Genomic DNA, 25,367 nt, shown 5'->3' with positions numbered 1-25,367 from the left:
CAGAAAATAAAAAGTGTCTCTGGTTTATAAAGCATGTCACCCTTTGAAACAAACCTCAATTAATCTGAATAGAACACTAATGTATATGAATCTCACCTCTGTTTGCTCAAAAGAGCTATAAGGACTATATCAAGGAAATGGATGCATGTATAACCAAAAGTTTTATTTTTTGTTTGTTTTGAATTAATTGGGAGAGTATTTGAACCTCTACAAGGTTTTTATATTGCAGCAATGGGACATTTTCCAGTTGGAACACTTGTCTGTCACTTGGTAGAGGTTTTCTTCCACTGCCTGTGGAAATCAACTCAATAGGGCATCGGCAGCAAAAAATAAACTGATGGATTTTAACACTCTTTTCCACTCTTAAAAGAGAAGTGTGTTTTTTTGTTGTTTTTTTGTTTTGTTTTTTAAGTCATACTTACCTAGTTGGTTGCACCATCGATCTGATGCTGCATCTGTCCCCCACCAGCTCTAACACAGAGAACCGAATGATCAAACACATTACTCGGTTCTCACATCGCCATGAGCAGAGAGATGTTGATTGTCAGTTACAACTCTCTGCTCTGAGCAGCCAGCTCAGGCTCTCAGCAGTTAGCTGAGAGGCTGAGCCGGGTTCCAGTCCAAGCATGTGGGCGGATCCCATCCACATGTTAGCTATCCTCCCGGAGCCGGGACCATCTCTGTGACTTCAGCCAACAGCGTGCTTCAACACGCTGTCTGTTTAAAACAGATCACAGGAATACAGAACAAACTGCACTTCTGTGATCTACAGATCAAGTACAGCCAAACAAGCTTTGACTGTACTTCTTCTTTTAACTAATCTAAAGCGAGAAAAAAGGAGTACATAATAACTTAACAGCAGTAGTAATTTATGCTGTTTTATTAAAATGTGAATTGTTGAGGCTGGCTATCTACAAGAACTAACATTGATCATCTGTCTTGGCTCTGCTTTACACATACCTCCCAATTTTTGGAGATGGGAATGAGGGACATCTATCAGCACCCTTACCACGCCCCTTAAAGGAGAATTGTAGAAAAAACAAGATTGGTTAAACCCACAAGTGCTTTTTTTACCACTACTATTCCTTTATATTGGCTTTTGGAATTTAGAAATGCAGCAATTTAGAAATCAGATGAAAGGTTTAGTGCTGGAAAACACTTTTTGATAGGTAAAAAGTGCATTTTATATACAACTATATAGATCAGACCAAAATGAGGGACAAATGAGGAGAAAGGAGGGACATTGCTCCAAATCAGGGGCAGTCCCTCGAAATCATGGACAGTTGGGAGCTAGGTTTACTGACAATACAGGTCTTAATGTGCAGCTAAATCTTATTTTATATATAGATTTTAAACCTTACTGAATGTTTATAAGGATAAACTGGGCCTCCTCCCATTTGGTAACCTGCACGAAAGAATAGGAATGTGCAACGTTATATACAGTATGTTTGTATGTATTACATTACTTCTTAAAGAAGTTCTGTGGTCACAACATACACCTTTATATTAGAACATCAGCATTGCAATATCAATACAAACAATAGTTATTTTTAACAATCCATTATAAGCTTACTTGAAAAATGTCCTTTCATGTTGTGAGCACTAGCAGCCTGCTGGCCATCTTCTTCCACAAATTCCTAGATTCACTGTATGCTTTACAGGTTCTCCTCTGCTGTTTACCAATAATTTCTAAGGACTACATATCCCATGGTACCTTGCCTGCAAGCAATGATTCCTGTACTGACTCCGCCTCCCAAAACTCCTCTTCTCAGCCCCTCTGTAGTTCAGAAGGCAGGCTTTGTCAAATGTGTGACACATCAGTGTCTACTCCGACTTTAGTGACTACCTTTCACAGAATTCAATGAAGTAAATATGTGAGGATCTTTACAAGGAAGTTAACAAACTTCAAAATCATTCAGATTAAAAGAGTAGGCTAGAAATAACTGAAATTCAATTGTGGAATTAATATATGATTTTAAATTTTGAACATAGATACACTTTAAATGAAGAGGTCCAAAATCCTGAGAGCACACTTTCCTAGTGATATTTTAAGCACTCTGTCGTGGGTATGCTATAAGATAAAAGTGGAGATGTTGTGCATAACATCATAACATTGAGATTCCATATTGTAGTTTTGATAGTGTAAGCAATAATGTGATTGATTGATAAGGCAGCTACTGTAGGTTCCTTTACCTTCACATTTGTAGGCCAACCTGTGTAAATACTCATTAGTTAGAAGCACTTACTACTCTTCTCTGTGTGTGTGTGTGTGTGTGTGTGTGTGTGTGTGTGTGTGTGTGTGTGTGTGTGTGTGTGTATGTATATATATTCAGTATACTGTGTATATATAATGTGTACGCGTGTAATATATATATATAATATTTAGGTATTTTCCCTTTTCTATAATCTGTAATTACCAAAATAATGTCTTCCCTTTCATGTACTCACATTTCTTGCCAAAATAATATTTATTTTGAATATACATTGTTCTCTGTATGCATTGTGTATATAGAAGTCCAAACTTCGTCTGTGTAACGTGCGTATTTTGTGACACTTTTTCTGTGATACCTCATTGCCCTTTAGGCTCTCCCTATGTGAAAAGGCTCTTTCTCAGTATTTGGAAACAAAGCGCCTGGCTTTTCCCCGCTTCTACTTTGTGTCTTCTGCTGACCTGTTGGACATCCTGTCTAAGGGAACTCAGCCCAAACAGGTACAGTTCTTACAATTTGAGATTGCCGTACCACAAAGAAATGTTTTGATGTGGTTCTTCTTAAAGTTTAAACTGAAACCAAAACGTGAAGATTAGCCATTGTGTAGCAAAAATGTAGAAATATTATTTGTGCTTCAGCAGTACCCTGGTAAATGTACATTTTGTCTGGAATTCCTCCTGAAAAACAGCAGTGTATTTCCTGGTATGTGAGTGTACCTATAGCCTCATAGCTGTTTATTTGCAGTGTGAGATCTAGGGCACTGCTAGAAAATTACAATAAGTAATGATTCAGCACTCCACCTGTGTGTAAATATGTTGATTAAACCAAAAAAAATCTTCACATTCTACCAATGTGTAAATTCAAAGTGTGTATATATAATATAAAATGCATATAAGAAACATGTCCACGTGTATGTGCTCTTCCACCACAAATGTAATCCTTTTGAATATGTGTAAAACCCTGTTTCCCTGTTTCTCCCAAGATGTCTACTTCCACATAGAGAGACAGTGCAGAACAAGGTATGGTGTGTTAATGATTGGGAAAGATCAATTAGAAGGAAACCTAAGACTGTGCTGGTTACCTGTCTTTGTTTTTGGCAAAGTTTACATAGTTCACTTTACTTATTAAAGTGGAAGTAAACCCATCGATTTAAACAGTTAAAAAAAAAAAAGGGCATGCCGGGAATGCTAACTGCACATTGGCTGTGCTCTCAGCCAAACTATCAAACCACCCAATGGCTGGTGTCATAACGAATCACATGTGCTGCACCATAGCAGTTGAAGATTAAACAGAGGCAAAGATGGCAGCTTCCTTGGCTGAAAACGATAGGGGAGTTTACTTCCACTTTAAGGGCTCTTGTACCATACTTTGCAGCATCTCCATTAAGACTGACGTCAGTAGATGTGAAAAGTTGTGAGGCTATATGCTGGCTGGTCAGATTGTGAAAGGGAGCGATCACATTGTATTATGGATCAATACTAAACAGTATCCTAAATTCAGGGCTGGCAGGGGCAAAAGGCTGCAGAACCTTCCAGGCCTAATTTTATGCTACAAAGATGAAAAAAAAAACAGGTTAAGTAGCTTAACCCCTTAACAGCTGAAGGTAAAACAAATTCTAACGTCTAGAGGCAATTTTGCAGCTTTGGCATGTGTTAGTAAAACTGTACATATCTACACAACTACCTACTGTAGTGTATCCAAGTAAATCATACCTTGTTTTCTTCAAGATAAATTGGACCCTCATATGGTGGCAATTTGTTATGCAATATCTTTTTTTTTTTTTTTGTTCTTGTTTTTTTAATCAAAGGAAATCTGTCCCAAAATAGTAAAAAAATAACATTTTTAACCTTTAGCTATATATTTATTGCTATTACCTCCACAATAAAAAAACAAAAATTCCTCCCACTCCTGAAGTTTGCAGTGATACCATATATGTGTTTATTATTTTTTGTGTGCACCCATAGTGGGGCCAAGAATGAATAGTGTCTATTTTAATTTTTTTAACCCTACCTAAACACATGATAGTAAATAAAGTTTTTTTTTTTTAATCCTACCTAAAACTCACAGATGTTTGATCTTTGACCCTAACCTTGATCCTAACCCAAACACAATTTCTTTATTATTATTATTTATTTATTTTTGTATACATAGGTTTTGTTAAAATTTTTGGTTTACATTTTTCTACCCTGGCTAGGAGAAAAAGATGCAATGGGGTTTATTTACTAAAGCTGGAGAATGCAAATTCAGTCTCACTTCTGCATAGAAAATAAAAATCAGCTTCCAGGTTTTATTGTCAAAGCTTAATTGAACAAGCTGAAGTTAGAAGTTGATTGGTTTCTCTGCAGACGTGAGACTAATTTTGTACTCTCTAGATTTAGTAAATAAACCCCAATGTATCTTTTTCTCTGGTCAGAAGCAGAAACTGAGTACATAGGTGGTTTTTAATGGGTCACCACTTTGATAGTCAGATCCAGGCTATCACAGTAATTACATGATCCTGTCCTCTCAGCTCTTGATCATTAGTACAAGTCCCAGAGCTGCCTTTGTGCTGAGAGAGTGGTATGGAGCTCGCTTTTAGCACATATATGCCTGTGCGCATAGCACCTTTGGAAGAAATAAGATATACCTGTGCTCGAATTCGAATAGATTGTACATGCATATAATCTACCAGGTGCTAAAGGGGTGTGACCACATGTTAACACTGAAAATACTGGATGAACCCTCTGCACGCTGCTATACCCCTTCTATCAAGCTGTGCAATAAAAAATGCAGAGAATTTAGTTCACACGTATTCCAATGCATGTTTAAGCTGGCCAACTGCATCAAAGCAATCCCTCTTTAGCCAGCCCTACTCTGCTCTGCCACTGCAAATGCTACTGTGGACATAATGCCGACATGAGCGTGTTTTACAGGGTCACCACTGTGATAGCCAGATCCAGGCTATCACAGTGGTGACCCGGTAAAGGATCATGACAGGATCATATGATTACTGTCCTCTCAGTTCCTGATAATTAGTAAAAGTCCCAGAGCTTCATTGACAGCTCGAGCTTTTTGCTGAGAGCGTGGTATGGAGGTTGCTTCTAGCAGAAATGCCTGTGTGCATAGATGAGGCACCTTTGGAAGAAAGCCTGCTTTCACAACCCCAAATATATGTACAATGCTAATCTCTAGTTACGCTTGATATTGGCCCTCTGTACTCCCCTGCAGAACAAGACTGGGAGACAGATGGCCTTCACTAAGATTTAGTTAGGGTCTGCTACAGTGTCATTTGTTGACAGGAGGACAGAGTAGAGTAATCAGGAGCTAGGATTCTGAAGGACATGGAAGGACCATACATTGAATGCTATCATCTATACCCCAATGAGCTTTGTTTCTTCACCTCCCTTCAGCTACAACTTTCTTCCACACTATGTCCACATTTTATCCATTCCCCTCCAAAGCTAGATTTCTCCTTTACCTTTCCCATCCAGTGCCACATTTCTCCACACCTCTATTCACAGCCCCATCAATAACCACCTCCTTCTACAGCCCCATATCTCTCTTCTCTGCCAACCAAATTAGACTTCTTTTCCCCAGAGCCCCACATTTAGGTGTCTGTTTATGAAGCAATGATCAGTGGAGATCCAGAGGATCGCCGCTGATCACAGCCCATAAACATTATATAAACCAGAGATAATCGGGGGGAGAAGTGTTTGAACTTGTTCTCCCGCCGATTATCTCCGCACATGGAGAATCCACATAGACTGACACAGTAACGGTCACTTTGGTGTCCGTTTATGAAGCAATGATCAGTGGAGATCCAGAGGATCGCCGATGATCACAGCCCATAAACAGTATATAAACCAGAGATAATCGGGGGGAGAAGTGTTTGAACTTGTTCTCCCGCCGATTATCTCCGCACATGGAGAATCCACATAGACTGACACAGTAACGGTCACTTTATGAAGCTGTGATCTCAGCGCTTCACTGGTGATCTGTGTCAGAATTCACACGCCCCGATTCACCAACTCAGAGGTGGAGAACCGGGGTAGTGAAGAGGGAATCAGGGGGATCTGAGGAGGAAAGAGGAAGATAATTAACTTCCTTATGCCTCGTTCAGACCCCCCAACACTGTAACCATGTCCCCCTGTCATATGTATGTGTATACATATATATACATATATATATATAATGTGTATATGTATATATATATATATAATGTGTGTGTATATACATGTATATATAATGTCTGTGTGTGTATACATGTATATATTATGTAGGGGGACGCTTTATTTCACTAACATTAATCACACCGCGTGTCAGTGTATTGAGCTGTGATAATTTATCACTGCTTAATATATTGACATCTCTGTGTATCTGTGAATTTCTAGTACTGTAATCTCGTAAAGTCTCACGAGATTCCAGTATTAGGGGCCGTTCTCCAGTGTTAGAAGCGTTTGTAGATCGCTTCACTCCTCCAAGGGTGAAGCGATCTACTCCGCTTCATATAGTGGCACACAGAGGAGAAAGATCTCCTATGTGAATGCCGGAGAATGAAGCAGTGAATAGATTTCACTGCTTCATAAAAGGACACCTTAAACCTCTTTCTACAAGTAAATAACCTTTGCTTAATTGCACCACCCCATCCACCTTATCCAGTCCCATCTCAAACCCATCTGCAATTTCCTCTCCTACATCCTCCTCTTCCCAACCCTACAAATATATCCCTGCCCTACATCTCTCCCCTCTGCAGTAAAATCTTTGTTCTTTTTTTTTTTGGTCAGTGGGAGGAGAAATTGCCTACAAATGGTCAGTGGAGAAAAAGAAGCCCCAATTTCAATGGTGGGGAAAAAAAATCAACCCCCACTATTATTAACTCCCTAGATCAGCCCCCCCTTAACATTCAGACCCCAGATCCCCCCCCCCCCCCCTTAGCATTCAGACCCCAGGTCATTACCTCCTTAACATTCAGATGCTAGATCAGACTATCTCAAACTTTTTTACTTCAGAGTAACCCTAGAAATGTTTTAGGCCTCAGGGAGCCCCTGATAGAATTTAACCACTACAATACAGGGCACTTTCGCCCCCTTCCTTCCCAGCACAATTTTCAGCTTTCATCGCTCTAGCGCTTTCAGTGACAATTGCGCAGTCATGCTACACTGTACCCAAATGACATTTTTATCATTTTGTTTGCACAAATAGAGCTTTATTTTGGTGGTATTTATTCACGACTCCATTTTTTATTTTTTGCAATATAAGCGCAAAAAAAGCGTAAATTTGGAAAAAAAACAATATTTTCTTTTTTCTATTTTAAAAGAAATCCAATAAAATCAAATTTTGTCATAAATTTAAGCCAAAATGTATTCTGCTACATGTTTTTGGTAAAAAAAAATTCAGTTAAGTGTATAATAATTGGTTTGTGTGATCACGGACATATGTACGCAAATGATCATGTACATATGTGTGCAGGTGATCACGTACATATGTGTGCAGATAATCATTGGGACATGTGATTTTAATGGGACATATGTGGGGGACATGTTTTTATTATTTGGGGACATGTATGTTTTGGAGACATGTGTGGGGACATTGTGTTTATACTGTGTGGTGTGTTTACACTGTGTGGTGATTTGTGTTTACACTAGACTGGTGATCAGTGAGTAAAAAGCTGTAAAAAACAGCTCATACTCACTGATCATCAGCCGGCTGCAGCGATCTGCTCTCCTCTCCTCAGCAATGACTTCTGTGTGAGGAGAGGAGGAGCCGATTGCCTAGCAACCGGCTGTTTGTTTACATCACATGACGCCCGTGATTGGACATGGCCGTCATGTGATCGGGAGGGCCAATCACAGAGCCCTCAGAGTCCCATCAGAAGTAGACGGCTCCCACCCGGCCGTATATATGCATTGGCCGGGTGGGAAGTGGTTAAGAAGAATGCCCCCTTTAACTGGTGGACACAGTGCCACTCTTGCAGACAGCTAAAAATATCATTGGTGACATGCTGATGGCTCTGCCGGGTGGCATTGGACCCAAATCTATCCAGGCATCATCAAATGGGAGGTCAATCAGCCACAACTCAAGTACCCCCTAGAAAACACTGGCGGAAAGCTAGGGTTTCATGGAACCCTGGTTGGTAAACAGCTGCCCTAGATCACCCTCCCCCTTTCAGACCCTAGATAAGCCCCCCTCCCTTAAATCCCTTTCAGATCCCAGATCAGCCTACCTCTAAACTCTTCTTTAAAGCTCAGATCCCATGAACAGAAAGGAAATGGAGATAGATTTTCCCTGCTCTCCTGTATGAGTCCTGGGACATGAGGTAGGGGGTAGGTTGGTTCAAATCCCAGCACAGTCCTGCATAAATTGTGACAGTTTGGAGCTATGTCTATGTGCTACTACCACATCACAACACCTATATCAGCTTGGAACTGGCAAATTATTTAGAAAAAACGGAAGCCCATGGTTCACATAAGAGGACTAGCATTTTCAGAAGATTCTCTGTGGCAGTTCCTTTTTTTCTGTTACAACAGGTTTTTAATACGTTTTTATTTTTATTTTATTATTATTATTCAGTTATGGATTCATGACAGCTATCTTTCTGTTCAATAATAGTGGTTCAGAGTAACCCACCTCTATCCCTGAGCAGCATATGCAACAATAATGGTGGTTCTGAGTAACTCACCTCTATCCCTTAGTAGCATATGATCTGCATGGCCGACATGAAACTGAACTTAGCAATTGTGGATGGGTCATGCCTTATCTAGCAATAAGTAGCACTAAACGAGCAGTGTTGTTTTTCATCGTGTCAGTGACCTCACTGTTTGCGATGGTAATGAGATTTTCTGTTTTTTTTTTTTTTTTAAACTGTCATTTTGATATCCTCCCTCCCAGCGATCATCCGCCAACTTGTGTGACAGCTAAAGACCCATTTATTCTTCATCATTTCAGTGTGATAATTATGCAGAAGATTTACACTGTGCTGCTCATAAACAGACAATGGCCATCCATCCAGAGAGAATTTGTTGCTTTGAGAAATATCTGTTCTCCAGCTGTTCAGAGATCAAGGTTAAAACCGCAGGAAGCGAGAGTGGACAGGATTTCACTTGTATTATTTTTAGGCTATTGGCTTGAAATCACTCCACTGTATATTCTGCTAAATCTGACATTTTAAGGGCAGGCAAACCCATTTCCATCATACACACTATTTGTTTATCTTGTTTTAGTGCTTCTACTGGTCCTTGAAGACTCTTTTTTGTGTCCAATCTAAGTACTCATAATTTTAATTTTGCTACCTCCCTCCCTTACTTATTAAAGTGTTTTAATTGCTGTGTGTCCCCATGTCACATAAAGGGTGTGCTAGCACATCACCAACATGGGAGGTTACCTTGCGCAAACTTAATGCCCAACCTATTCACTCCCATACTCCTCTATGGTTTAATAACCACTCACCTGAACTATTGACCATTCCAGATCATATTGTATGGGCTTCTAAAGGCATAACATATCTAAACCAAGTCATGACTACACATGGACCTAAGACCTTTCAAGCACTTAAGGACAATTTCTCCCTCCCTAATCACTTACTATTCAGATATTTACAGCTTCGACATGCTTTACAAAACTAGTTTAATACCACACATATCTCCTTGACTAACCCCCCCCCCCCCCTGTGTTAGATGTCATTCTGGGGCAAGAACCCACCAAATGAATATCTTCTCTCTATTCTACTATTTGCCTTCCTACCATTACAACATTAGCCTATAGGGCCAAAACCAGATGGGAACCTGATGTTGGAGCTGTGGAGGATAATGATTGGGAAGAAGTGTTAGACAGCACTAAAACAGTCTCTCCTAAAATGTCAGATAGATTAACACAACTTTTTATCTTACCTCAAGCATTTACAACACCCCAGAGACTCGCTCGATATAAACCCACCCGTAGCCCACTTTGTCTGATGTGTGCTTCAACACCCGAATCCTTTTATAATTTGATATGCGACTGCTCGATTATTCAAACCTTTTGGCTTCAGGTAATTCATTTTCTACATGATGTAATGGGTTCTCCAATTACTCTAGCCCCCAAGCTTTGCCTACTTGGTCTACTACCAGACCTAGCCCTAGACATAGACAAATTTCTTGCCACATTCTTACTTGAAATGCTATTTATGGCTAGAAATGTATATATGTATTCTACAGAGATCCCTTGAATTGATTATATACTCTGTATATGTCCTTAATTTGTTTATTGTTTATACATTATTTCCGCCTTAAATATTTGTACCATGTACGCTTTTCCAATAAAGTTGTTTTTTTCTAATTAAAATAAAAAAGGTTTCACTATCCAACCTTTTATTGTTTTGGAATGTCAGTACATCCACAAACTTTCATCGATGTACCCTGGCTCTAGTCTGCTTAAGGAAAGAATTGATCAGCCAATATACATTTCTCATCTTATTACTATGGAACCCACCAAGAAAATGTTGTCAGCTGCAGATTTAGATGGCAATGTACCCATTCCTATATGAACGCACAATCAGTCAGGGGGTATTCTGTGTGCTGATGATGATGGTCGCAGTGTCAGATTAGAGAAAATGTCCCTAATATCAGAAATAGGCCTGCATGGAACTAATAGGCATACACAACTTGTAAGCAGTGGGGACAAATTCTAATTACTTTATTATTTTTATATTTTAACATTGGGTATGGAACTTTAAGGAACCAAAGTTGTTGTGTGATATCAGAATATTTTGTGCACTGACATATCTCAGCAGAAAGTTGAGATTTGGGATCTATTTATTTCCAAGGTGCCCTCCTTTAGACAGGAGAAGGTCTCTGCACCTGTAGTAAAATCATTAGGCAGGCCTATAATGCATACCTTATTTCTGCACAATCTATTTTCCTTATCTTCTACCCTTTAAATACGTGCAGAACATTTTACCTTATCAAGCTGTGGATCTCACCTAACTGGTGTAATGTCATCTATAATCGCACTTCTGTAGCCCTCAAATGCAGAGATGGTTTCCTTATCTTTTGCATATCTAGCCTCACAAGGGTAATTTCCTCTTTAATACTCTAAGCTGATCTGTGAGCCCTGCCAGCTAAAGATTACATGAGTTCACAGCTGTAAGGACACCTTCCAGGATTGGCTTGACATTCCTGGAGTGTCTTCAAGTGGCCCCAGGTGTGGCACAGGCTTTATCTCCAACAACAGGGATTTGGGTAGACCTCCAGTATGTACTTGTGTCAGCAATGGTGGCATGTCCTCAGGATTGGAAGCACTCATAGGCAGTGAGTCCAGTGTGGTGTAGGCTTTTTGACTTGTCTTTTCAGCAGGGATACATGCAAATTGCTCTAACTTACAAGTTGCATCCTTGTGTCTCCTTTTAGTAGGTCTTTGTGGTTATGGCACAGTGTCATCTTGGAGAAAGCTGTCTACTGCGGTTTGCTCCTTTTTATATGGTGAAACTCAGTGAAGCCATACACAGATTTGAACCTTAAGCTCAACTGAATTTATTGAGATCAGTGGTGACTGGGAGAAACATCTTAGTATAGTATTATATTTTTCAGCAATCTTTTCTGACTTGTATGGGCAGCAAGGAGGAACAGAGGGTGTATTTGGAAATAACACTCCTGCAGCGCTAACCAGTAAGGAAAAGTAGTTTCCAGATACCGTATATACTCGAGTATAGGCCGACCCGAATATAAGCCGAGGTCCCCAATTTACCCCCAAAAAACTGGAAAAAATTATTGACTCGTGTATAAGCCGAGGGTGAGACATGCCTGTCCATCCCTGTGTGTCGTCCATCCCTGTGTGTGTCCATGCATCCGTGTGTGTGTGTGTCCATGCATCCGTGTGTGTGTGTGTGTGTGTCCATGCATCCGTGTGTGTGTGTGTGTGTCCATGCATCCGTGTGTGTGTGTGTCCATCCATCCCTGTGTGTGTGCATGCATCCGTGTGTGTGTGTGTGTGTGTCCATGCATCCGTGTGTGTCCATCCATCCCTGTGTGTGCATGCATCCGTGTGTGTGTGTGTGTGTGTGTGTGTGTGTGTGTGTGTGTGTGTGTGTGTGTGTGTGTGTGTGTGTGTGTCCGTGCAGCCTACCTGTGTCCAGCCTGCCTGTGTCCGTCCAGCCTGTGTCCGTCCCGGCCTGCGTCCCGTCCCGGCCTGCGTCCCGTCCCGGCCTGCGTCCCGTCCCGGCCTGCGTCCCGTCCCGGCCTGCGTCCCGGCCTGCGTCCCGTCCCGGCCTGCGTCCCGGCCCGTCCCGCAGCTCTTCGTCGGTGGCCATTCTAGGATTCAAAAGCCGCGCCTCCGTCGGTGATAGGCGGAACACTCAATTTCCCACTGACTGCTGGGAAATTGAGTGTTCCGCCTATCGGATGTCCGTGATAGGCGGAACACTCAATTTCCCAGCAGTCAGTGGTCCGCCTATCATGGACGTCCGCTCATCCTCATACTACGGACGAGGATGAGAGGACGTCCGTGATAGGCGGAACACAGACTGCTGGGAAATTCAGTGTTCCGCCTATCACAGGCGAAGGCGGAGACGGAGGCGCGGCCTTTGAATCCTAGAATGGCCGCTGTCTGTCTGCTCGACACGCTGATCGGGCAGACAGACAGCGATGACTCGAGTATAAGCCGAGGGGGGCACTTTCAGCCTCAAAAAAGAGGCTGAAAATCTCGGCTTATACTCGAGTATATACGGTAACCAAATTGCTGACAAGAGCTAGTGGGGTACAGGAGCACTAGAAAAAGATTACAACTGTTGTCTTGACCAGGTTGACTATTCTCCCTGTAAATTTTGTTTTAAATAGAATGTACCTTTTTAGTGTGCATATTTAATTATGGAACTGATGTACATGTAAATAGTTTTCCACATGAAGCGTAAGCCCTTGTACACACGGTCGGACATTCCGATGGACAATATCCGATAGGACTGTGTTGTCGGATAATCCGACAGTGTGTGAGCTCCATCGGACTGTTTCCGTCAGAGTATCCGACGGACCAAGTTTTCCAGCTGGACTATAAAATTTTCCGACAACATGATCCGGTCGGACTTTATGTGTAGAGAATTCTGATCGGACAAAGTGCCACAAATTCCTAGACCAAAGCTATTGGCTACTAGCCTGAACGTAGTACCGTCCTAACGAAATAACGTCATCACGTTACGAACGATCGGATTTTCGGACAACTTTGTCCGACTGTGTGTATGCAACAGTTTCGGACAAAATCCAACGGATTTGGTTGTCGGAATGTCCGACCGTGTGTACAAGGGCTATGACTTGTTCATAGAGGGAATCATTGGCACAAGCTAAATATTTTATGTATATGGGACCATTAATATTTTCTTATAAAGCATTATCTTGATATATGTCAATATACTGCAGTGTGCACAGTATTAGTTTGTAACATACAATAGGGTTCATACTGATAGGTGTTCTAGTCAAATGCTAAATTTTTGTTAATGGAAAAGCAACATTTAATATGAACAAGTTGTCTTTGACATGCTTTGGCAGCAGTTCAAACGCACTTTAAGGCCTGGTTGACACCTATACATTTTTTGGCACATTTTCAGTTTTGCAAAAACACACTACAGTCCATTTAACATGGTTTCCTATGGATGTCTGCACTTGATGTGCCTTTAAATGAAGGAAGACACTCATCAACATTAACCCATAATATAACATGGATACATAGTACTAATAAAAGTAGTGATGCCTAGGAAGAGATTCAATGATACAAAAAAAAAAGAAGCAAAAAGCAGTGTAGCTGCATATGGAAAAAGATCACAGCAGATAATAATTGTTCTCGTTTCACCAGCAGATTTTTTTGCATTGGTAATATACAGTAGTTCTGGTTTGGCAGAAAAAAAAACAAAAAAAAACACACAAGATAAAGGCTTGTTTTTAATGTTCCTTGATTTTCTTGTTTATTTCAGGTGACTCGTCATTTGGCAAAACTGTTTGACAATATTGCTGACCTACAATTCCTTGAGAGTGCTGAATATGAGGCAACAGGAATGTACAGCAAAGAAAAGGAGTTTGTTCCTTTCAGCATGAACTGCCATTGCACTGGACAGGTCATTGTTATATTAAATCTTTGTCTTTGTCTGATCTAGAAAAAAAAAATGGAGCACATATCTAAAGCTAAAATGTAACAAAGAAGTTAAGTTTTTCCAAATATACACTGTAGTCAAAATGATTTAAAGTGTATATATAACCAAGTTGTTGATAGAGTAATAAAGGATTAGAACCCCTAACATGATAGTTTTTTTTATTGTCCCTACTGGGGACATTTATCTGCTCTGTGTCTTGATTTACTTTTTATATCAAGACAAGAAGTGACATTAAATATAAAATGTCACAAATGCCACCAAAAAAAGAGCAAAGGACATGTCTTTCACTGGAAACACCATTTCAGTCCCTCTCACCTGCGGTGGGCAGGATATGAAGGGAAATCTTCCCAATGGCACGCAGAGAGCACACATATAAACTGGATTGTAAACCTTCACTACTGTATCAAAACCTACAACAAAAGAGTTTGGGCTATACATATACTATAAAGTGTAAAGACAAACATTTTTTGTCTGCGATTTAGCAAATTTCTAAATTTCTACAGGGTACCAGTTTAGCGTTACAGGGGAGGATTTGTGCTAGAATTATTGCTCAGACTCTAATGCCGCCTACACACGGTTGGATTTTCCGATGGGAAATGTTCGATGGGAGCTTGTTGTTGGAAATTCTGACTCTGGATCTCAAATTTTCTGACAACAAAATCCGATGTCCAGAAATTCTGATCGTGTGTACACAATTCCGATGCACAAAGTTCCACGCATGCTGGGAATCAAGCAGAAGAGCTGCACTGGCTATTGAACTTCATTTTTCTCGGCTTGTTGTATGTCATTGCGTTCTTGACATTCATTGACATTCAATTCTCGACAGCATTGTGTGACCATGTGTATGAGCCAACATCTGTCGAAAAAAAATCCCATGGATTTTGTTGTCGGAATGTCTGATTGTGTGTACGCGGCATAACAATTGCGGCGACACCTCGCATTTGTGGTTTGAACACTGTTTGCGTTTGCTTCTGCGCACAAGCACAGAGGGATGGGGCGCGTTAAAAATTAAAAAAAAAAATTCTTATTTATTCTATTTTATTTTTATTTTTCTTACACCGTCCCTTTGAAAAAAAAAATTCTGATCACTTTTATTTCTGTCAGAAGGAATATATACATCCCTTGTGGCATTAACAGTCAGTGACAGGTACTCTTTATGGAGAGATCTGTGGGTCTAGAAGACCCCAATCCCTCCTTTGCAGTTAAAAGTATTCAAAATGCCAAGTTTGGCTGTTTTGAATACTGTCATTTTTTACATTTGGTGCCTTTAAGTCCTCTGTAAGTCTTTTGTCCTGACATTGCTTCCGGGTTACTAGATCCCAGACCCGATTGAAGCCAATTCTGTCTTCATTCAGGTGTCCAGGCCAGCCGGTGGACACCTAAATCCAAAGATGCTGCTTTTTATATACACCACTTAACACCCGGGTGCGCACCCCACTCACAAGCCGCTTCCCAACAGGTAAGACCCCAAAGATGGAGGTCTGGCTGCACTCTTAGCCCTTGTACACACGGTCGGACATTCCGACAGAAAATGTCCAATCGGACCGCGTTGTCGGATAATCCGACCGTGTGTGGGCTCCATCGGACTGTTTCTGTCGGAATATCGGACCCACAAAGTTTTAGAGCTGGGCTATAAAATTTTCCGACAACATGATCCGATCTGACTTTGTCCAATCGTTTGTAGAGAATTCCAAACGGACAAAGTGGCATGCATGCTCAGATCAAATTCCTAGACCAAAGCTATTGGCTACTAGACTGAACGTAGTCCCGTGGTAACTAAATTACGTCATCACGTTACGAACGATCGGATTTTCCGACAACTTTGTCTGACCATGTTTATGCAACACCAGTTTCGGACAAAATCCGTCGGACAAAATCCGACTGATTTTTTTGTCGGAATGTCCGACCGTGTGTATAAGGGAGAAATCCCACAATGGATGGATGGCATAGACCCGGGCTCAGGACAGATGATTTCCAAAGTTACCAAGGCAGTCCACAAATGAAGCTCAGGAATGGATAAATGCAAAGAAGGGGTTCATAATGTAACAATATAAAATATCAGCATTTATTAAGATAAAAAGCTACTCACAAAGGCAAGTCAAAAACAGCATGTAAACCAGATAAGCAGTCAGCACCCTTGCGGGCGTGATTATGTCACCGCTGTAGCGCCACCCCGCTTTGTCCAATAGAACTTCATCTAGGGGTACAGGAGTATCATTCCTGAGCCCAGGACTGTGCCATCCATCAATCCCAGTGGGAATTCTTCCTATGAGTGTGGCCAGACCTCTATCTTTGGGGTCTTACTTGTCAGTAAGTGACTTGTGAGTGGGGTTCACACCCGGGTTTGAAGAGGTGTATATAAACACAGCATCTTTGGATTTGGCCGTCATGCATATGGACTGCTTTGCACTAAGCATATATTGGTGGACTGTTTGTTTTGCACCGTGTACTTTTTATATATACATTTCTATGGATGGTTATGAATTTATTTATCTTGCATGAATTCTGCCTGTTTACACACTTTATTTGTTATCATTTGATTGTAGTATTGATGCACTAGCACTTTATCTGGATAGCGCAACACGTTTTTGTGTTTATCACTGCACTATTTTATGTCAGCATTTATCTTTTCTTTTAATATTTTGAAAAGATGTTTCTTTTTGAAACTCATGTAATGTGTTTAGGTATGTTTAGACGCGTCAAGCACTTAGGCAATAATTCATTTCTTTGGTCAAAAAAATAATTCATTCTGGCCATGGAAATTAATTAACGGTAAAGCGCTAGATGTGCCAATCGCTTAGGTGCAGTAAGGCGCATCAAGCATTTTTCTTGCCAAAACATTGCTGGATGCACTGGCTGTGGGGTTATTTTTTCTGCCTCTAAATGCCTGTGTATGCATGGACACAAAGGCTAACGTGCAGGGGCATTAAGAGGCAGGGAAAAAAATAAATACCAAACACCCCCTAGATGCAGCAGAAAAAAAATCAAGTCTGCATGTGGCCACACTCCAAGTCCTACAAACAGTGGGACTGCACTGGTCTTGGAGTAGTTTATGCACTGCTGTGATTTCACTCTTTGGGTGCATTTGTGCGCACATCCAGGGCTCTTAAATTATTATTATTGTAATCTACCTTGCTAAGCAGTAATCATGCTTGTAATGGATATGCTATAACCCTGCCTTTGGATACCACAGGTGGAACACTGGCTAAAGAATATAGAGGACACAATGTGTGAAACTGTGCGCCACCATATCACAGAGGCTGTGGCGGGGTATGAGGAGAAGCCCAGAGATCAGTGGATATTTGACTATCCAGCTCAGGTGGCACTCACTAGCTCCCAGATCTGGTGGACCATTGATGTAGGAATTGCTTTTGATAGACTAGAAGAGGGCTATGAAAGTGCACTTAAGGATTACAATAAAAAGCAGGTATGTATTGTTTCTTATTCTACCATGGTATTTTATGCTGCTGTAGCTGTGATGTCAAAGATGACCGTCTAAAAATTTTTAAAAAACATAAAAAATAGTCAGGTCTAGAGTATACATTTAAGGCATTTACTGTAAAGATTTATAATCTAAAAATATATGTGTCGTATACGGTTCAATTGCATGAGACACAGCTTAAAGTGGAACTTCACCACCTTATCAGTCCCCTCCCCATACCTCTTCCACACTGCCAGAGAGATCAGCAACGCATTCCTTGCATTCAAAACTGTTAAATGTGCACAAATGTTGCCAGTTTCTGCTATATGGTCTAGTTGCTGATGGCAAGATGCACAGCACAGTGCCTCCTGGAAGACCTGTGTTATAGGAATCCCAGGAGGCAGCAGGGCCTGGCCTTGCAGAAAAGCAGAAAGTGCTGTCCTACAGCACCAAAAATAAAATAAAAAAAGCTACATTTTATAAGGAGTTTTTTTTTCACATTTATGTAAAAGGGAGAAGACCAAAAAGAGAAAATATTGCTGTGAGGAATTAAGTTCCCCTTTAAGAAAGAAATAGTTTAGTGTTTGTTTACTAGCCCAATTCTAGTTTTGACTGTCTTTAATTTTTTAGCTTGTTTTTAATTCCAGTTTTAAGGTGGATCCACCAGTGACTGTCTCCTGGTCACTAATCTAATGATGCATGTATTTTGTGATGAAAGAAGTCCATCATCATATAAACCACTTGTTGTGAGCCAGGGTGTCAAGGCTCTGCCCCTGCCCTGGACTCAAATGCTGCAAAGAGTGGCATCACGTAATGACTCCCCTGTGTCAGGTGGTATGGGAGCTTACCTAGGTGGATGACATCATTATAGTGATGGGTCCTGGCAATTTGCCTCTTGCATCCAAGCATTGTTGCATGGAGATGTTACATGCTCCCCCATACTCAGAAGTCTTGCTCCCTTAGAGCAGTTGAGCTATGATAGAGCTGGGATATGGTAGATGACTGGGAATGTGTAATTCTACTTTGTTAGGGGGGTTGGACTGGTAGGAGCCACAGCACTGGAGTAAGCAACATTGTTTCTGCTAAATTAAATTCACACTTCTTTGGAATTATAAGTTTACATACCAGTATTACCAAATCATATTATTTTGAGTAGAAAAGTACTTTTGCCATTAAAAATATTGCTGCACCGAGAGTCACTGAGCTCTCTAATGCTACTTAAATCTTTGGCAAAGATTACAAGGTCTCCGGAAAACTATGTGTATTTTATTTCATAAAAGGCTGCAGAGAATCCACTGCTTTGACTACTGTGTTCAGTTCAGTAGACCTAATCTGTTTTCCTGGTTCAGGCCCTGCTCAGCTTTGACATGCTGAAGTAAAGTAGTGACCACACATAAAGAGCTCAGGTTTGAATCTCAGTGTAGATTGTGGAACCCCAAGGACACCATATTAGTAATATCTTAATTGAATGTTTATTTTTATTAAACTGTAGTTAATAAGTCAATATTTTGATTTCTGCCACCAAGCCTGTATTGGGCGAAACTTTAAAGGGGTAGTCCTAGGCCGAACCGCATTGTGCTTTGTTTGGTTTTAATAAAGTTGGATGTGATCTGAGATCATCATTCATCATCATAAAGAAACATAGTAACACAAAATAATATAGCACTGTATTCATTAATTAACAATTTATTGTATTTTTGTAAAATGCTAATAGTATAAGTGCCTGAATCTGATTTGGTATCAGCCTGCTGTATTCCCCTATACAGTAGCCCTTATACTGGAAAATAGAGAGTGAGCACAGGGAGCCATCAGGTGTACTGCATGCAAGGGACAAGGAAAAGAAAAGAGTGAGCAGCGATCTGACCTTCTTATTCTGTTACTACTTTCTCACTGCCTTGTTAGAAGGCTGGAGGTGGAGAGAGGAAGCCAGTGTATTCCCTAAGGGCCAATTCACAGCAGAAATGCACTATGCATTCCTGTGTGATTCTTATGCGGTGCAGCGCAGTGTGAGTTGGGCCCATTCATTTTGAATAGGTTGAATCGCACTGGACCACAGCGAAAGTAGTGCATGTCCTATTTTATAAAACACACTGCAGTTGTGACCTACATCTAAGATATTGTGAACTTAACATTGACAATTGCTGCAGATCACAACTGCACTGCATTTGAACGTCTGTGGGGAAACGCACACAGAGCGGGCCTTAAATGTAAGTGTTGCCATCCACCTGGCTGTCCTGTATGTGTGGGCTGTACAAAACTCAGAAATGGATAGACAGAAATGCAAATCCTTTGGCAAGAAAACCAGCTCCCATATATGCTTTTCAACTCTGTCTTAGATGTTTGCATGGAGTTTAGTTTTAAAGCTGAGTTCCAGGTATGGCCTTTGTCCATAGTTACATTGATACAGCTTGGACCAATGTAAAGCTGGGTATACACGCACAGTTTTTTTCGTTGAGGTAGGATCAGTTGTTTGGTGAGGGTATCCTGGGATCCTACGATATTTTACTGTAATAACGATGACTGCTACAGTGATTCTGTGCTCCAACAAGGATCCCACAGGTATGGCATGTGCATGCTTACATTGGTCCAAACTAGACTAATGTAACTATGCAACAAAAAAAAACATACCTAGAATTCAGATTGAAAAGACTCCTTAGTATAGTTTGTAACCTAGTCTTTAACACTACTGCTACAACTATGATCACCTAGTATAGCTAAGGCCTGTCCACTCCACTTTTTATTTGTTCAGACCATGGACAGTTCTGTTATGACATCATAATACAATGCATTATATATAGTGTTTCCATATACACTCTTGTCTTACAGATTAGCCAGTTGAATGCACTGATCAACATGCTAGTTGGAGAACTCTCAGCTGGGGACAGACAGAAGATCATGACCATATGTACCATCGATGTGCATGCCAGAGATGTGGTTGCTAAGCTAATTTTGAACAAGGTAAACAATTAATTCTTATCTTTGCCCCTTGTTTATGTTTTGCTGGAACTGTTAAAAGCAAAATAAATGAAGGTTGGGTTATTAGATATCCTGGAATCTACATTTTCTACTTAATCATTTTATACTGTTAATCTGGGAATAGATTTGTCAATATGAATTTAAATGAAAAAAATCAGGAATAAAATAAACCAAAAAATACCTTCTGACATACGAGGTCTGTGCAGAATGTATCCAGCCATGTATTATGAAAAAGAGTCATTTATTGAAGAAGATGTAAGAAACATCGTACATAATGCAAATTCATGGCTCTACCGGCTTAGTCATTTTGAATGTGATGACCACAAAGTACACATGCTCACCCAACAGTGTCTAGCACCCCCCACTGACTAGTACGGGGAAGTCATCATTGTTCATGCATGTGCATTCCAGTCCACTCTTCTTGGCTGCCAAGTTACATAGATGTCGCTCAAACCAATCTTGGTATATTAACATTGGCTGGACATTTTCTGGACAGACCTCATATTTCTGTAGCTTTTGCCATGCATATATCAGATTCAAAAGAATGACAGTGATGACAATGGGAAAAATCCTTTTTTGCAACAGGTGAGAGGGATGTTAAAGGCTTCCCTAAATAAAAATAAAAATGATTCAGCCCCCTCCTTTTTTATTAATTCAACTTTTACATTTTTTTATGTAGATTACAATTCTTGCAAAAGTTAAACATGCCAGCTCTCGGTTGCCATTTTAGCAGTCACAGATATTGAAAACAAAAAAATGTTGTATATCATGGCACCATTTGTAGTTACAGAATGTATAGATCGATAGAAAATATGGGAAGGTATCGAAGAGGAGGAAGAAGAGGGGTAAAAAGGAGAATAGGGATGAGTGAACCTAGGGATCTTGTCTGTAGGCTTGAATTATGTTCTATAAAAACCCACCCTGTTGAAAAAAATGTAAGCAGGGAGGTAGTTCATCTTCCACTCTTTTATTTTTGTTAAACAAGAATCTGGAAAAATGTTGCCTCTAACCCCAGGTATGGAGCCTAATATACTAAACAACAAGCTCAGTCTTGCTCAGGCCCATCCACCATCAAAGGTGTCACTCAGATGCATTACTTAGCACCATTGCCCTCACTGGCAGCTTCTACAACACATACCATGCAGTGCTGTGTAGAGGGGTACAAGACCTGAGCTGTCACTCAGATTGGCTGGTAAGGTTTGGTAAATAGCACATGTATTGAGTGTCTTTGTCCCTATTTAAATTTCTGTACCATGGAAATCTTATCAACTGCATGCACATAGGTTTGAAAAAGTCCCTAACAATTTTAGGACATGTAGATCACAAATACAGGTTCATGTGCATTATGTATGACGCCTGTGACTGTAAGTAGAATGCAGGTTCGCTTTTCTACAAAGTTTCATTTCCATGTTGGTTACCATTGAAGATGGCAGTTTTTTTGATATTGTAGCTCTTTTGTAGTGATGGCATCTGGTAGTAATTGCAACTTATTTTCCTCGCAGGTAAACAACGTTCAAGATTTTGCTTGGTTGTCTCAGCTGAGGCATCGCTGGGATGACAAACTGAAGCACTGCTTTGCCAACATATGTGATGCTCAGTTCCAGTATTCATATGAGTACTTAGGAAATACACCCAGGCTAGTCATTACGCCTCTTACTGACAGGTGAGTTACTGTATTGAACTGGAAATGAAAGGAACCCCTATATTCAAAGCTGGGCTTATTCAATAAATCAAAGCAAATCTCAATAATGATTAGCAAAATTCAATCATTCATAGTGGCCTCCCAGATATCAGATTGCAGTAGCCAGACAAAAAAGGTAAATTTTGGTTGCTGGCTTTGGATTACTGTTTGAATAAACTGTTCTCACTACTATATCATGCTATATCTTGGCCTGGCAGGGAAGGTAGGCACATGCAAATGTAGCACTGACACCCGAAGGAGCTGCTGTTTTTGTTGGGCTTACCGTTACCTTCTTGTTTACTTCTCCGTCTAGGGGTTCCAGTGGTAGATGGCCCAAAGAATGTGGAGACTGACACTGAATCTTCTTTTGGGTTATTTATTTGTAAAAGAAACAGTCTTTCAATAAAGAATAGTGGGTTAGGAATGAGTTCAGGTACTTAGACTGCAGAAATTATGGAAGTCCTTAGAGAAAATCCAGAGAATAAAGACCGTTTCACAGCTGGATTTAACAGCCCCTGGATAGACCTCCTCTCACTAGGCCTAGCATCTGGTAGGATGCTCGACAAAGTCTCTGCCATAGACTTGTGATATACTCTTGAGCATTACTGAGGGACGTAGATAAATTTAAAGAGCTAACATACGGTACCAGGTTCTCTCAGCTGATCCTTCAGGCTTATTCAGAGAAGCCAGCCTTGCGCACGACCTTCTCCTGAAGAGTCCTCTCCTCAGGTTCCTCAGTTGCTGGGCCTCTCCCTTCAGATGAGACGGCACCAGACCACCCTTGCATCAGTAGGCCCCAAAATCCAGTCAGGACTGTCCCTGCAGTTGCGTCGCCTCGGGCCAGCCGGCCCCAAGACTCAGGATGCATGGTTCCACACCCCAGGCCAGGAGGGCCATGGGGCTGGGTCAGGAGGACCACCAGAACCGAACAGACAGAAAATAAAAAGCTCTCTTGCCAAGTGGCAAGTGGCATTGATACCTTAAATACCACCTCCTAGAATGCACAGCAAGAAAACACTACCACTGGGCTGGTTCCGAGACATTCAGTGCACCCAGCTAGACTGCGTTTCTACTCTTGCCGGGGGTGACAGTGACACCTGCGGTCAAGGAGAACCCAGTGCAACCCAGCTGGACTGGTACTGAAACCAGAAATTTAGAGAAATAGTCCAGAAACCCAACTGTGGTTTCAGGCAAATTAACTTTTCAAAAAACCATAGCGCCTGCTCGTCAGGAGCCAGCGCTACACAAAGGATAGCATTGTTGGACGGTATATCAGATGTCCAATTCTAACAACATCCTTCTTTGCTAATCTCATACAGCATGTTCTATTTAACTGAACAGGTGCAGGGTAGGCAAAAAAACAGTCTGGCAGCTTCCTAATAATGCACTATGCTCCGTACATGAAAATATCAGCCTTTCAGCACATCTAAATCCCAAACAGTTTTTTTTTTGTGTTGTTTGTTTTTTAGTTTTTATAGTAGTTCAAAACTACTTCTAAAACTTCACTTTTTGAAATAGAGATACAAAAGAAAGAAAAAACGTCTTCAAACTGAAGGGACCTGCAGTTGTCTAAACTTTCCTCACTACATCCTAAAGTGAAAAAAAAAATTGGTTTTGCCTTCAGATGTACTTTTTAGGGCCCGGTCACTCAGCAATGGACAGCTCCTGCAGCAGTTTAGCATGTGGCAGCTGCCCATTCCAGCTGCAGCAAGCTGGCGGTAGGGGGTAGTGTGATGCAAGCTTCAGGCCATCACACAGCCCCCCCCCCCCCTTTTTTTTTTTACTAATTGTATCCTAAATGCACAAAAGTGACACTTCATTCATGTCACTGTACAGAAGCACGGTGTGCATAGGAGTAGTAGTTCAAACTAGGAGCTCTTATTTGGAGTTTGTATTCAATATATTTCCAGTGACTCATACAATTTTTTTCTACAAATCCTATTCTTCATCATTTTTGGTATCAGTAAACATTTGGACCTTGAGGAGTTTTAATCTTTTGTTATCACGACACTTCATTCATGTCACGGTACAGCAGCGCGGTGTGCCGGATCATACCCCTGAGGTGTGGTGCAATGACACATGCTGCATTTTATCGCAGCACACTGGATCCTGTCCAGTGTGCTGCGATAAAATGCAGCATGTGTCACTGCACCACACCTCAGGGGTATGTTGCATTGTGAATATTACACATAGAAAATTATTGTTTTCTGTGTGTCCTAGTGGTGACTGACATTCTTTCAGTGCAGTAAAACGCAGGTCACCACACTATATGTGAAAAGGGAGTATTTACAGGATGGGTAAAAAAAAGCCTCGTCATTTCAACATGAACTTCTTTTCTTACTATACAGTCTTTTGAGCCATCGTTGGATATTTGCAGTGTGGACTGCTCAGCATAAAGTTTATTTTGTTGTTTTGTTGGTCACAAAACACACATTACAGTATAATTGTACAACTTTTTAGGGTTAGGTTGAATGGTACAAAATTGAGATACTGAAAAAAAAAATTGAAATAAAAAAAAAAGCTTGTAATATGTGTGACTTTGGATCACCATTCACATACCAGTCTGACCATACAATCTGTGTACAATCGACTTCAGGTGTATCATTATTATGTATTATGAGGACCTACCTATTCTATTCAATCAACTTGTATGCAATCGGGCATTACATACTTGTTAATAGAGTTTGTACAAGATTATATAGTGTCTGGCCAGCCTAAGTTTAGAATGTGCTTGGAAAACATGACATCTTATTCAATAACTTTTTCATCATACAACCTTTAGGACCTTTTCACATCATGTCTGTTTTTTTTTAACACAACACTACACATGTACTGTATAATGTGAACAGAGTACATAGAAAACAATTGATTTCTATGTGTCCTGTTCACATCTTGCATGAGTGGTGGTGTTCAGAACCGTGCAACTCAACGGACAAGGGGTGAACAAGCCCTTCATATGACTGGCACTTAATTGCAGAGTTGGTGAGTCTG

The 25,367-nt window shown here is 40.7% G+C and overlaps 1 protein-coding gene across 1 annotated transcript in view; it reads left to right on the top strand.

The window, feature by feature from the left end:
• The window catches only part of DNAH11 (dynein axonemal heavy chain 11), a 404,290-nt gene that overhangs the window by 131,399 nt on the left and 247,524 nt on the right, over positions 1 to 25,367 (top strand). The window contains exons 29-33 of the mRNA XM_077491239.1: positions 2,584 to 2,710; positions 14,122 to 14,262; positions 17,492 to 17,725; positions 20,546 to 20,677; positions 22,198 to 22,358. Coding sequence (XP_077347365.1) covers positions 2,584 to 2,710; positions 14,122 to 14,262; positions 17,492 to 17,725; positions 20,546 to 20,677; positions 22,198 to 22,358 — 795 coding nt within the window. The remainder of the gene's footprint in view (positions 1 to 2,583; positions 2,711 to 14,121; positions 14,263 to 17,491; positions 17,726 to 20,545; positions 20,678 to 22,197; positions 22,359 to 25,367) is intronic.

Source organism: Lithobates pipiens, unplaced genomic scaffold, assembly GCF_037356315.1.
Source record: "Lithobates pipiens isolate NorthernLeopardFrog02 unplaced genomic scaffold, aLitPip1_a1.2 Scaffold_19, whole genome shotgun sequence".
NCBI lineage: Eukaryota > Metazoa > Chordata > Amphibia > Anura > Ranidae > Lithobates > Lithobates pipiens.
Note: the sequence above shows the minus strand (reverse complement) of the source record. Positions and strands in the feature narration are given on the sequence as shown.